Source organism: Cetorhinus maximus, chromosome 3 (assembly GCF_964194155.1).
Source record: "Cetorhinus maximus chromosome 3, sCetMax3.hap1.1, whole genome shotgun sequence".
NCBI classification, from domain to species: domain Eukaryota; kingdom Metazoa; phylum Chordata; class Chondrichthyes; order Lamniformes; family Cetorhinidae; genus Cetorhinus; species Cetorhinus maximus.
The window spans coordinates 37,925,321-37,939,255 of record NC_135881.1 but is presented as its reverse complement, the minus strand read 5'-3'; the positions used below and the strand labels follow the sequence as shown (position 1 = coordinate 37,939,255).

The following is a 13,935-nucleotide window of genomic DNA, read 5'->3' as shown; positions in this document are numbered from 1 at the left end:
CAGTTGCACGTGAATTTTGTTTCCTTTGCTGTGATTTCAGTTGATGATGAATTTTCCTTGTCATATGGTGTGTTGTTGGCCTATTATGTAATTGTTCATGTAGAAATTTGTTCAGAGGTTACCATCTTGCCAGTCATTGCGCACTTCAACTTAGTTTACCCCTATCGAGGTTGAAATGGACAGTGATTGCCAAGCTTAGTTAGCAGCTGGAATTCAGCCCATCTATTCATTAGCCTGGAACTGCCAGTTTGCTGCACATTTCAGTCATTGAATCTTTCAGGAGGATGGGAAGCAATTTATTTCTCATCTAGGGGAGATTACTCCTGTGCACTCTGTTTATATTAAAAACTGGTTTACTGTTTTATTATGCTTATTGCACATAAAGTCTTTCCCAAGGATTCCCCTGTGCCTCCCACCATGCTGCAGTATTGAATAAAATATTTTATGCAGCAAGTTATGATGATCTGGAATGTACTGTCTGAGTGGGTAGCAGAAACAGATTCAAGGGTAACTTTCAAATAAGAGTTGGGCATTTTTTTTGAAAAGGAAGAATTTGCAGCGCTATGGGGAGGTATGGGGTGGGGGGTGGGTGGGGGGGAATACTTGGATAACTCTTTCAAAGAGCTGACACAGGCAGAATGGGCCGAATAACTGCGTCCTGTGCCAAAAGTTTCTATGTCCTTGTCTTCTATGGGGACAGGAAGGGTGAGTGGGAACTGGCACTTCAAGATGAACATGGCTCGGTCAAGGTTGTGACCTGGGTCAAGAAGTCCAAAATTTAGATTCAATAACCATGAAGGATGATGATATATGACCAAGTCAGAATGGTATGCGACTTGGAGGACCTGCTTTCCTGTCCTCCTATGTGGCAGAGTCACTGGTTTGAGAGTTGCTGCTGAAGGAGCCTCGACAGCTTGCTGCAGAGCATCCTCTAAGTTGTACGCACTGCAGCCAGTGATAGAGGGATTGGATGTTTAAACTAATGGATGTGGTGCTAATCATGTTAACTACTTTGTCTGGGTGGCAATTATTTCTTTCTTCTTCTTTCTCCTTAGATTTAAACATGGAATTTAACCCCTCGGACCACCCTCGTGCGAGTACGATGTTCTTGAGCAAGTCTCAGACAGACGGTGAGTAGTCTTTAACTCATAAAGTAGTAGTTACTCCATTAGGGATAAGGTTGTTTAACTGAATTTCACCATACAATAATAAACAATAATGCTTATACTTACAGATACCATAATGATCAGTTTAGTTTAATCTTCAAACTTTCATTGGATCAACTTGAAGCTGTTTCTCTTTTTCTTGCTGCTACCCTCTCAACTGAAATAAAATACTCCCACATTACCAGAATTGCACAGAGGTGACTCCAGATGTGACTTGAGCACACCTTATATAGCACAAATGATGCACAAAGTTTGGAGAGACCCTTTTCAATATTATGGGGTCTAATAGTCCCACTGCAGAGTTGACTTGCACTACAGAGCAGTGCTGAGAGAATGCTGCATTGTAAGAGGTGCTGCCTCTTTTATGAAACATTAAATTGAGGCCCTACTCGTTTGCCCACTTGAGTGAAAGTAAAAGCTCCCATGACAATATTTGAAGAAGAACGGGACTTTATCCTTTTATCCTGGTGTGGTGGACATCACTTGACCTCTAAACAATACCCCCAAAACAAATCCTGGTCATTCATTCATTTTGTTATTGTGTGAAAATTAGCTCCTACAGTTTCCTGCGTAACAAGTAATCACCCTTTAAAAATCAGTCCATTATTTGCAATGTTTTTGGAGCGTCTGAGGAGGTGATAATGCACTATATCGATAGGAGGTCTTCTATTGTTGACAAATTACGTGATTGTTGAATTGTGTTCTCAGGTAATTTTTATCTTTTAGACACGAAGATGCTTAATAGTAATTCTGTTCCTCATCTTTCAGTCACACTACTTAATTAAGATGACATTGTGTAATTAGCCAGGCCTCTCCTGAGTAATACGTTTGAATAATTCAAAAGAATAGGTGACTGACTGCAACATACCTCATATCTGTGTTTCATAATCGGCAATTTGACGTTGATTAGACACCTAACAAAATGCAGCAGGAGTTTTTGAGGAGTGGCAAATAGTGTGTAGCTTTAGTTGGCTATCCTTGCAAAGATAGGTGTTTTATTGTATCGTGCCAAATTGTAATATAAGCCTCAAAAGAGTTGACTAAAGCTTAAAGACCAACAACGAACTTTGCTTCCACTAACAAGTCTTTACCGGTGCTCTATTTATGATTAAGAGAGTGGATGACATTCAGTCTTGCGTAGGGTAAGCTTTCAAGGATTTATATTGCTCGTTTTGTTCTTGAATAATTACATAGCTGATGTTATTCTCTCTAATAGAATAAATTGATTTTCCTTCTTTTCATCCGCCCTCAGCCAGTTAGAGAAATTATGATTTCTAAAAATGCTGGAAAGACAGTTTGGAGTTGTTCTTGCTGTGCCAGAAATGAGGGATCTACACGCAGAGACTTCTGCTTTTGGATTTATTAAAAGAATAATACAGCAATTCCTCACTAATTGTTGTACAGGTCATTGCATTCCTGAAAAGTACAACTGTAAATGAAAGACTCACTTTTTCAGAACCGCTTCATCCAATCCAGGGTCGCAGGGAGTCGGAGCCTATCTGAGCAGGCAATGGGCACCAGGCAGGGTACACCCAGGATGGGATGCCAGTCCATCACAGGGCACACACTTACATGTGCACACACACAGACACACACACACTGGGGAACAATTTAACTATAGCCAGTCCACCTAACCAGCATGGCTTTGGACAATGGGAGGAAACCGGAGCACCCGTCATAAACCCACGCAGACACGGGAAGAACATGCAAACTCCACACAGACAGACACCCGAGGTCAAGATCGAACCCGAGTCCCTGGAGCGTAAAGGCAGCAGCGCTAATAATTGCACCACCGCTCAACTTAAATGAAACAACATTTAGCAAATCAAATTTTCCTTTTGTAACCAATGTAAAAGCTCTTGTTAGATTCTGTACAAAGAACAAAGAAAAGTACAGCACAGGAACAGGTCCTTCGGCCCTCCAAGCCTGCGCCGATCATATTGCCTGTCAAACTAAAACATTTTGCACTTCTGGGGTCCGTATCCCTCTATTCCCATCCTATTCATGTATTTGTCAAGCTGCCTCTTAAACACCGCTATCGTACCTGCTTCCACCACCTCCTCTGGCAGCGAATTCCAGACACTCACTACCCTCTGCGTAAAAAACTTGCCCTGCACATCTCCTCTAAATTTTTCTCCTCTCACCTTAAATCTATGTCCCCTAGTAATTGACTCTTCCACCCTGGGAAAAAGCTTCTGACTATCTACTCTGTCCATGCCACTGTCCATTTTGTAAACTTCTATCAAGTCGCCCCTCAATCTTCGTCGCTCTAGTGAGAACGATCCGAGTTTCTCCAACCTCTCCTCATAGCTAATAACCTCCAGACCAGGCAGCATCCTGGTAAACCTCCTCTGCACCCTCTCCAACGCCTCCATATCCTTCTGGTAATGTGGCGACCAGAATTGCACGCAATATTCCAAGTGTGACCTAACCAAGGTTCTATACAGCTGCAGCATGACTTCCCAGCTTTTATACTCAGTACCCCTGTAGATGAAGGCAAGCATGCCATATGCCTTCCTGACTACCTTATCCACCTGCGTTACCACTTACAGTGACCTGTGGACCTGTACACCCAGATCCCTCTGCCCGTCAATGCACTTAAGGGTTCTGCCATTTACTGTAGGATCTTTCTTGTCAAAAAAAAATTGAAACATTATACCCAGTAAGATGAAGTAATGTACATTCCTAAATTCCTATATTCATAAGTGAAATAACATTTAAATTTATTTTAAAAGATTTATGCTAACCCTTTGTACTTATCTTCTGCTCACTGCACCTCCAGCTCCCCAACCTTCCCAATTGCCTTTCTTTTACATTCATTCACGGGATGTGGACATCTCTGGCTGGGCCACATTTATTGCCCATCCCTAATTGCCCTTGAGAAGGTGGTGGTGAGCTGTCTTCTTGAACTGCTGCAGTCCATGTGGTGTAGGTACACCCACAGTGCTGTTAGGGAGGGAGTTCCAGGATTTTGACCAAGCGACAGTGAAGGAATGGTGATATATTTCCAAGTCGGGATGGTGAGTGACTTGGAGGGGAACTTCCAGGTGGTGGTGTTTCCATCTACCTGCCACCCTTGTCCTTCTAGATGCTAGTGGTCGTGGATTTGGAAGGTGCTGCCCAAGGAGCTTTGGTGAATTTCTGCAGTGCATCTTGTAAATAGTACACACTGCTACTATTGTGAGTCAGTGGTGGAGGGAGTGAATGTTTGTGAATGGGGTTCCAATCAAGCGGGCTGCTTTGTCCTGGATGGTGTCAAGCTTCTTGAGTGTTGTGGGAGCTGCACTCATCCAGGCAAGTGGGGAGTATTCCATCCTGACAGGGCTTTGTAGATGGTGGACAGGTTTTGGGGAGTCAGGAAGTGAGTTACTTGTCGCAGGATTTCTAGCCTCTGACCTCTTGTAGCCACAGTATTTCTATGGCTAGTCCAGTTCAGTTTCTGGTCAATGGTAACTCCCAGGATATTGATAGTGGGGGATTTGGTGATGGTAATGCCATTGAACGTCAAGGAGTTCAGCTCTTTTGTCCATCTGAACCGCTTTTCGTCCCTCCTGCTCGCTGATCCTCCAGCTTGCCAATCCTCCTGCTCGCCACATCTCTTGCTCTCCAGCCTTCCTGCTTGACGAAACTCCCACTTTCCACCTCAACTACTTTCCGACCCGCGCGATCGCCGACCCTCCTGTTCCCTCTTGCTTGCAGCTTCCCTCTTGCGGCGAGAAGGGGTAGAGACTGAGGAAGCGAGAGGAGTTGTAAGTGGGAGGATCAGGGAGGGAAGTGCTGAACAGGGAGGGTTGGAGAGCAGGAGATGTGGCGAGTGGGAGGGTCAGATAGCAGGAGAGGTAGCGAGGGGGAGGGTCAGGGAGCGGGGGGGGAAGCAGTGAGTGGGAGGGTCAGGGAGCGGTGCCTGCAACATGGCACTGATCAGGTCACGCGGACTGAATGAAATAATACTAAGACAAAAATCCCGGTGCTAAGTGCAGCTTAAAACAAGGACTTATTGTGGTCATAACACATGCAAAGGAATCCTTTGGCCACAGTGTGGAAATCAGTAGGTTTTCCCCAACTTTGTGACATAATGGCGATTATACCCGCAGCTTCAAGCCATTGCATCATTTACCTTCCATGACCTTTACCTTTTAGTTTGTAACAACTTCCATTAGCTCAACATTCCAGAGGCTTGCTGTCTCGAAGACAGACAGCCACAGTCTTTTCTCAGAAGCTGCCTTTTTAACTGTATCTTGGAGAAAGGGGAAGGGCAACTAGGGGGGCCAGAACTACACTAAAAACAAATAATCTTTATGATCCCTGCCTGACCCATCCATGCAGGGAAACTGTGGGGTAAAGACTAATTCAGCAGTTTTCTATAGACACTAATATGAGGGCCAGACACTGCAACAGGACATCGAATAGTGTCTACTGTTACATACTGACCCTACAGTCTTAGGCTCAAATATTTTTGCCTGAAGATGTGAATTGATAACGTCACAGCTCAAATTCAAAACCTCAAGGAATGAGGGGGTGAGAAGTTGATTGGCATTCATTAACACTTTTCACATCATTACAGGGTACATTTGTAACGACAACGCTTTATTCTCTGTGGAGAGTTTAAAGGATAAACACAGAAAGTTCTAAAAATAAATCTGAGGAGGTTAAGGACAAGATGCCATTTTCAGGAAGTTAATAGGAGCGGTGCAACTTGAACAGCAACTGTTGAATATGCACATTTGATCACTTGTCTGCTCCTTGCCTGAAGTTGCTGTATCATTTACCCATAAGTAACAGCAACCAGTGTTGGCTTTGCCTTTGTTTAGACAATAGGTTCTAGCCCACTGCTTTTTCATCAGAAATGGAGTCCTAAGTACAAGGCTGAACCCAAGCACAATCTCAGTGATTGGTCACAATAGAAACAAATTCTCCTTAGAACTTTTTGAGAGAAGGTACCTACAGTAATTTCTGAATTTCAACATGCAATCTTGCAAATGCAAAACTCTAGCTAAGAGTTGGATTGAAATTTGCAGGCAGGCAGCATTTTTAAACACATCTCCAACTTTTGGAGTGGGTTTGGGCAGGGGAGTGAGGGTGTGTTGGGTGTGAGTCACCCACGTCTGTTTCTTATAGGAGTATGGTAGGCAGAATCATTGGACTGGATTTTCATTCCCTATCGCGATGCCAGGCTAAATTCTGGCTTGGGATCCTAGAACTGTCGAAAGGTTCCTGGGAGCAATTTTCAAAGAGGTCAATGAAGAGGCCACCTCCTGGAACCCCATCCAAGAAAGGGTGGTAGGTGGGCTGTTGAGACTGGACGGCCCATGGGAGGCCCTCCTGCAGTGGAAGATCGGCAACCCTACTGTCTGAGTTGAGAGCTGCCAATGTAGGTAGGTGAAAGAGAGGACACCTCAAGATGCAGGCACTTCTGAAGACTTTTCAAAATGTCAGATAAAAAGTGGTCACAGCTGCCAGTCCACTATAGTGGAAGGGGAACCATTGGAAGCCGCTGTGGCTACCTGTGCTATGCAGTTTTGCACCCCGCTCAGGAGGGAGGAAGTTAAAAAATTTGAATTTTTGTTTTAAAAATCACATGCAACAAACCAACAGCCAGTAAGGATTGGAGCGCAATCAGAAGAAGAAGGCACAAGTGAAAGTGACCAAGTTCCAAAAACTGGTTCTAAATGCTTCTGGAGAGTTCAATGTCACTCAAATGGCCTGGGTTTCTGGTATAACAGGGCCCAGGCATTGCAAACCGTAATTGTATATCTTGATTATACTATGAGAAAAACTTTAATGAAAGCAGTAACGCAATAACCTTTTGATGGAAAGTATGTACTCCAGATGCCTCAATTCTCTACCCCAGCTGTTAGATTTTCATTCATACCAATTCTGTGGCGGTTGGGGGCGACGTATTGAGGTAGAATGCGACAAGATACAAGAAGACATAATAGATTTGCAGAATAGACATGAAATTGGTAAATGGGGATATGGTGGCATAGTGGTAATGTTACTGGACTAGTAATCCAGAAGCCCAGGCCATTGCTCTGGGGACATGGGTTCAAATCCCACCATGGCAGCTGGTGGAATTTGAATTCAATGAATATATCTGGAATTAAAACACTAGTCTCGGTAACAGTGATCATTGTCGATTGTCATAAAAATCTATCTGATTCACTAATATCATTTAGGGAAGGAACCTGGCCTACATGTACTGCAGACGCACAGCAATGAGGTGTTTTACTGCCCCCTGCAATGGCCTAATAAGCCACTCAGTTGTATGAAACCGCAACGAAGCCTCAAAAAAGGAATGAAACTGGATGGACAATCTGGCATCGACCTAGGCAGCTGTTGACCCTGCAAATTCTTCCTTCCTAACATCTGGAGAGCTGTCCCACAGACTAGTTAAGCAACAGCCTGACATTGTCTTCAAGGTATGACTCCATGACTATGACAGTGTCCCAAACACCACCACCACCATCCTGGAACGTTCTGTCCCACTGATGGGACAGACCCATCAGAGGAGGCAGCACAATGGCATATTGTGGGGAAAGAGTTGCTCTGGGAGTTCTCAACATTGACTCCAGCCTCCATTAAGTCTCATGGTATCAGGTCAAACATGGGCAAGGAAACCTCATGCTGGTTACCACCTAACACCACAGCATTCCACCCCCCCAACCCACCCACCCAATCAGCTGATGAATCCGTATTCTTCCATGTTGAACACCTCTTGGAAGATGCACTGAGGGTGGTAAGGGTGCAGAATGTACGATGGGTGGAGGGCTTCAATGTTCATTACCAAGAGTGGCTCCATAGCACCACTATTGACCAAGCTGGCCAGGCCCTAAAGGACATTACCACAGACCCAGTCTAGCAGCTGGTGGTGACGGAGCCAAAAATGGGGAAAAACCTATTTAACCTTACCTTCACAAATCTACCTGTCGCAGATGCATCTGTCCATGACAGTATTGGTAGGAATGATCACAGCACAGCCCTTGTGGAGGCGAAGTCTGGTCTTCACATTGAGGATACCCTCCATCGTGTTGAATGGTGCTACCACTGTGCTAGATTTCGAACAGACCTAGCAACTCAAAACTGAGCATCCATGAGGGTCATCGGCAGCAGCAGAATTTTATTCAACCACAATCTGTAACCTCATGGCCTGGCATATACTCCACTATGCCACCAAACCAGATGATCAACCCTGGTTCAATGAAAAGCACAGGAGGACATGTCAGCAGCAGCACCAGGCACACCAAAAAATGAGGTGTCAACCTGGTGAAGCTGCAACACAGGACTACTTGTGTGTCAAACAGCAGAAGCAGCATGCAATAGACAGAGCTAAGCAATCCCACAACCAATGGATCGGATCTAAGCTGTGCAGACCTGCCACATCGAGTCATGAATAGTGGTGGACAATTAAACAACTCTCTGGAGGAGAAGGCTCCACAAATATCCCCATCCTCGGTGTTGGTGGAGCCCAGCACATCAATGCAAAAGAGAGGGCTGAAGCATTTGCAGCCATATGGGTTGTGGGATTCAGCCAGAAGTGCCGAGTGGATGATCCTTCTCAGCCTCTCCTGAAGTCTCCAGCATCACAGATGCCAGTCTTCAGCCAATTCGATTCACTCCATGTGATATCAAGAAATGGCTGAAGGCAGTGGATACAGCAAAGGCTATGGGCCCTGACAATATTCTGGCAATAGTACTGAAGATTTGTGCTCCAGAACTAGCGGTGCCTCTAGCCAAGCTGTTCCAGTACAGCTACGACACTGGCATCTACCCGGCTATGTGGAAAATTGCCCAGGTATGTCCTGTCCTCAAAAGGCAGGGAGGCGGTGGCATAGTGGTATTGTCACTCGACTAGTATTCCAGAGACCCAGGGTAATGCCCTGGGGACAGTGGTTTGAGTCCCACCATGGCAGATGGTGAAATTTGAATTCAATAAAAATCTGGAATTAAAAGGCTGATGATGACCACAAAACTATTACCAATTGGTAGAAATACCCATCTGGTTCACTAATGTCCTTTACGGAAGGAAATCCGGCCTACATGTGACTCCAGACCCAGAGCAATGTGGTTGACTCTTAATTGCCTTCTGAACAAGGCTTTTACAGATGGGCAATAAATGCTGACCTGGCCAGCGCTGCCAATGTCCCATGAGCGAGTAAAGAAAAATCCAACCTGGCCAATTACCACCCCATCAATCTACTCTTGATCATCAGCAAAGTGATGGGAGGAGTCATTAAGTGGCACTTGCTTAGCAATAACCTGCTCACTGATGCTAAGTTTGGATTCCACCAGGGCCACTCAGCTTCTGACCTCATTACAGCCTTGGTCCTCTAGGTGAGGTGAGAGTGACTGCCCTTGAAATCAAAACGGCGGTTGACTGTGACATCAAGGAGCACGAGCAAAACTGGAGTCAATGGGAATCAGGAGGAAAACTCTCTGCTGGTTGGAGTCACACTTCGCATATTGGAAGACAGTTGTGGTTGTTGGAAGTCAATTATTTCAGCCCCAGGAAAATGCTGCAAGAATTCCTCCAGATAGTGCCCTAGGCCCAACCGTCTTCAGCTGCTCCATGAAGGACCTTGCCTCCATCATAAGGCCTGAAGTGAGGGTGTTTGCTGATGATTGCAGAATATTCAGCACCATTCACAACTCCTTGGATTCTGAACCAGTCCGAGTCCATATGCAGCAAGACCTGGACAACATTCAGGCTTGGGCTGATAAATGGCAAGAAATGTTCGTGCCACACAAGGGTCAGGCAATGACCTTCTACAACAAGAGAGAAGACAACCGTCTCCCCTTGACAATCAATGGCATTATCATCGCTGAATCCCCCACCATCAACAATGTGGGGTTATCTTCGACCAGAAACTGAACTGGACCAACCATATAAATACTGTGGCTACAAAAGCAGGTGAGAGGCTGGGAATTCTCTGGAGAGTAACTCACCCCCTGACTCCTCAAAGCCTGTCCACCATCCACAAGGCATAAGTCAGGAGTGTGATAGAATATTCTCCACTTGCCTGGGTGAATGCAGCTCCTACAACACTCGGGGAACTTGACACCATCCAGGGCAAAGCAGCCACTTGATTGGCACCTCATATACCACCTTCAGCATGCACTCTGTGCACCACCGACACACAGTGGCAGTAGTATGTACCATCAGCAAAATTTGCTGCAGCAAATCACCAAAGTTCCTTTGACAGCACGTTCCAAACCCACGACCGCTGGCCTAGCCAGCAACCCCCACATCCCATGAAAGAATAGAAAAAAATTAATTATAGATAAGTTTGAGATAGTGCATTTTGTTTGGATAAATAAGGAGTCCACAGGACTCTAATTGGATAATTAGAATCTAAATTGGATAGACCGGTAGAGGGATTTTAAAAAAAAATTTATTCATGGGATGTGGGCATCATTGGCTAGGCCAGCATTTATTGCCCATCACTGATTGCCCTTGAGAAGTTGGTGGTGAGCTGCCTTCTTGAACCACTGAGGTCCATGTGGTGTAGGTACACCCACAGTGCTGTTAGGGAGGGGGTTCCAGGATTTTTATCCAGCCACAGTGAAGGAATGGGTTTATATTTCCAAGTCAGGATGGCATCTGGCTTGGAGGGAAACTTCCAGGTGGTGGTATTCCCATCTATCTGCTGCCCTTGTCCTTCTAGATGGTAGTGGTTGTGGGCTTGGAAGGTGCTGGCGAAGAAGCCTTGGTGAGTAGACGATATACACTGGTGCCACTGTTTGTCGGTGGTGGAGGGAGTGAATGTTTGTGGATGAGATGCCAATCAAGTGGGCTGCTTTGTCCTTGATGGTGTCAAGCTCCTTGAGTGTTGCTGGAGCTGCAGTCATCCAGGCAATTGGAGAGCATTCCATCACACTCCTGACTGTGCATTGTAGATGGTGGACATGCTTTGGGGAGTCAGGAGGTGAGTTACTCGCCATAGGATTGTAATGAAGTCAGGAGCTGAGTGACCCTGGCGAAACCCAAAATGAGCATTGGTGGGCAGGTTATCGGTAAACAAGTGCCACTTGATGGCACTGTTGATGACCCCTTCCATCACTTTACTGATGATCGAGAGTAGACTGATGGGGCACTAATTGGCTGTGTTGGATTTGTCCTGCTTTTTGTGTACATACCTGGGTAATTTACCACATTGCCAGGAAGATGCCAGTGTTGTAACTGTACTGGGGCTAGTGGCACAGCAGTTCTGGAGCACAAGTCTTCAGTGCTATTGCCAGAATATTGTCAGGGCCCATAGCCTTTTCTGTATCCAGTGCCTTCAGCCGCTTCTTGATATCACGTGGAGTGAATCGAATTGGCTGAAGACTGGCATCTGTGATGCTGGGGACCTCCGGAGGAGGCTGAGGTGGATCATACACTCGGCACTTCTGGCTAAAGATGGTTGCCAATACTTCAGCCCTCTCTTATGCACTGATCTGCTGGGCTTCCCAATCATTGAGGATGGGGATATTTGTGGAGCCTTCTCCTCCAGTGTGTTGTTTAATTGCCCACCATCATTCATGACTGGATATGTTAGGACTGCAGAGCTTATATCTGATGCGTTGCTTGTGGAATCGCTTAGCTCTGTCTATCACTTGCTGCTTATGTTGTTTTGCCAAGCAAGTAGTCCTGTGTTGTAGCTTGAGCAGGTTGACACCTCATTTTTAGGTGTGCTTGGTGCTGCTCCTGGCATGCCCTCCTGCACTCCTCATCGAACCAGGGTTGATCCCCTGGCTCAATGGTAATGGTAGAGTGGGATATGCCAGGCCATGAGGTTACAGATTGTGCCAGAGTACAATTCTGCTGCTGCTGATGGCCCACAGCGCCTCATGTATGCCCAGTCTTGAGTTGCTAGATCTATTTGAAATCTATCCCATTTAGCACGGAGCTGGTGCCACACATCACCATGGAGGGTATCCTCAATGTGAAGACGGGACATTGTCTCCACAAAGACTCTGCAGTGGCTACTCCTACCAAAACTGTCATAGACTGATGCATCTGTGGCATGTAAGTTGATGAGGATGAAGCCAAGTATGTGTTTCCCTCTTGTTGGTTCCCTCACCGTCTGCCGCAGACCCAGTCCAGCAGCTATGTCCTTTAGGGCTCGGTCAGTAGTGGTGCTACTAAGCTAATTTTAGTGATGGACGTTGAAGTCCCTCAACAAGACTACATTCTGTGCCCTTGTTCAACATGGAGGAACACTGATTCCTCAGCTGAGGTGTTGGGGGCTGGGGGGGAATCGTTTGTGGTAATCAGGAGGTTTCCTTGCCCTTATTTAACCTGATGCCATGAGACTTCCTGGGGTCAGTAATCGATGTTGAGGAATCCCAGGGCAACTCCCTCCTGACTGCGTACCACTGTGCTGCCAACTCTGTTGGTGATGGTGGTTTCTGTAAGATATGATCCTGTGAGTATGACTATGTCAGGCTGTTGCTTGACCAGTGAGACAGCTGTCCCAATTTTGGCATTTTCCCCCAGATGTTAGGAAGGAGGACTTTGCAGGGTCGACAGGGCTGAGTTTGCCATTGTTATTTTCGGTGCCTAGGTCGATGCCGAGTGGTCCGTCCGGTTTCGTTCCTTTTTGACTTTCTAGCAGTTTGATACAACCGAGCAGGGTGATACACCTGAGCAGCTGCATTTCAGAGGGCATTTAAGAGTGAATCTCATTGCTGTGGGCCTGGAGCCCCGAAAGGGATTAGTAAACCAGATGGGTTCACTAATTCTAGATTTTTATTGAATTCAAATTCCACTATCTACCGTGGTGTGATTTGAACCTGGGTCCCCAGGACACTACCCTGGGTCTCTGGATTATTAGTCCAGTGACAATACCACTACGCTACCACCTCCCCACATTTATCTGTGAGATGTGGGCACCACTGGTTAGGCCGACATTTATTGCCCGTCCCTACTTGCCTTCGAGAAGGTCATGGTGAGCTGCCTTCTTGAGCCATTGTAGTGGTGTTGGTACACCCAGAGTGCTGCTGGGGAATGAGTTCCAGGATTTTGACCCAGCAACAGTGAAGGAACGATGAGAGTTTCAGGTCAGGATGGTGTGTAACTTGGAGGGGCACTTGCAAGTTGTGGTATTCTGCTTCATTTTTTTTTTCCCTAGGTGGCAGAGGTCATGGGTTTGCAATGTGCTGTTGAAGGTACCTTGGCTAATTGCTGCAGTGCGTCCTGTAGATAGCAAACACTGCAGCCACGGTGTGCCTGTGACGAGTGAGTGAATATTTAAGGTGGTGGATGGGTTCGCAATCAAGTGGGCTGCTTTTTCCTGGAAGGTGTCAACCTTCTTGAGTGTTGATGGAGGCAAGCTGGAAATATTCACTTGTGCCTTGAGGATGGTGATCAAGCATTGGTAGTCAGGAGGTGAGATACTTGCTGCAGACTCCCAACCTCTCTACTCCTGCAGTCATAGTATTTATATGGTTGGTCTGGTTGAGTTTCTGGTCAGCGGTGACTTCCCAGGATGTTGATAGCAGGGGATCAATGATGGTAATGCTGTTGAATGTCAAGGAGAGGTGGTTAGATCCTCTCTTGTTGGAAATGGTCATTACCTGGCACTTTGTGACCAAAATGTTTCAGGAATACAGGTACACAAATGACTAAAATAATTGAGCAAACCAAGCACTGGATTGAATTGAAAAGCAGAGAATTTATGTCAAGCTCGCTTTGAGCCTAGGTAGACTACACTTAAAAGTACTGTGAATAGTTCTGGTTTCCATGGTAAAAAATGTATTTAAGAGGTCAGGAGTAGGTATAAAAAAGATT

The 13,935-nt window shown here is 45.8% G+C and overlaps 1 protein-coding gene across 4 annotated transcripts in view; it reads left to right on the top strand.

The window, feature by feature from the left end:
- The window catches only part of ccny (cyclin Y), a 242,789-nt gene that overhangs the window by 159,839 nt on the left and 69,015 nt on the right, over positions 1-13,935 (top strand). For all 4 annotated transcript variants that reach the window (XM_078537443.1, XM_078537448.1, XM_078537445.1 and 1 more), the window contains exon 2: positions 1,056-1,130. In XM_078537443.1, coding sequence (XP_078393569.1) covers positions 1,056-1,130 — 75 coding nt within the window. The remainder of the gene's footprint in view (positions 1-1,055; positions 1,131-13,935) is intronic.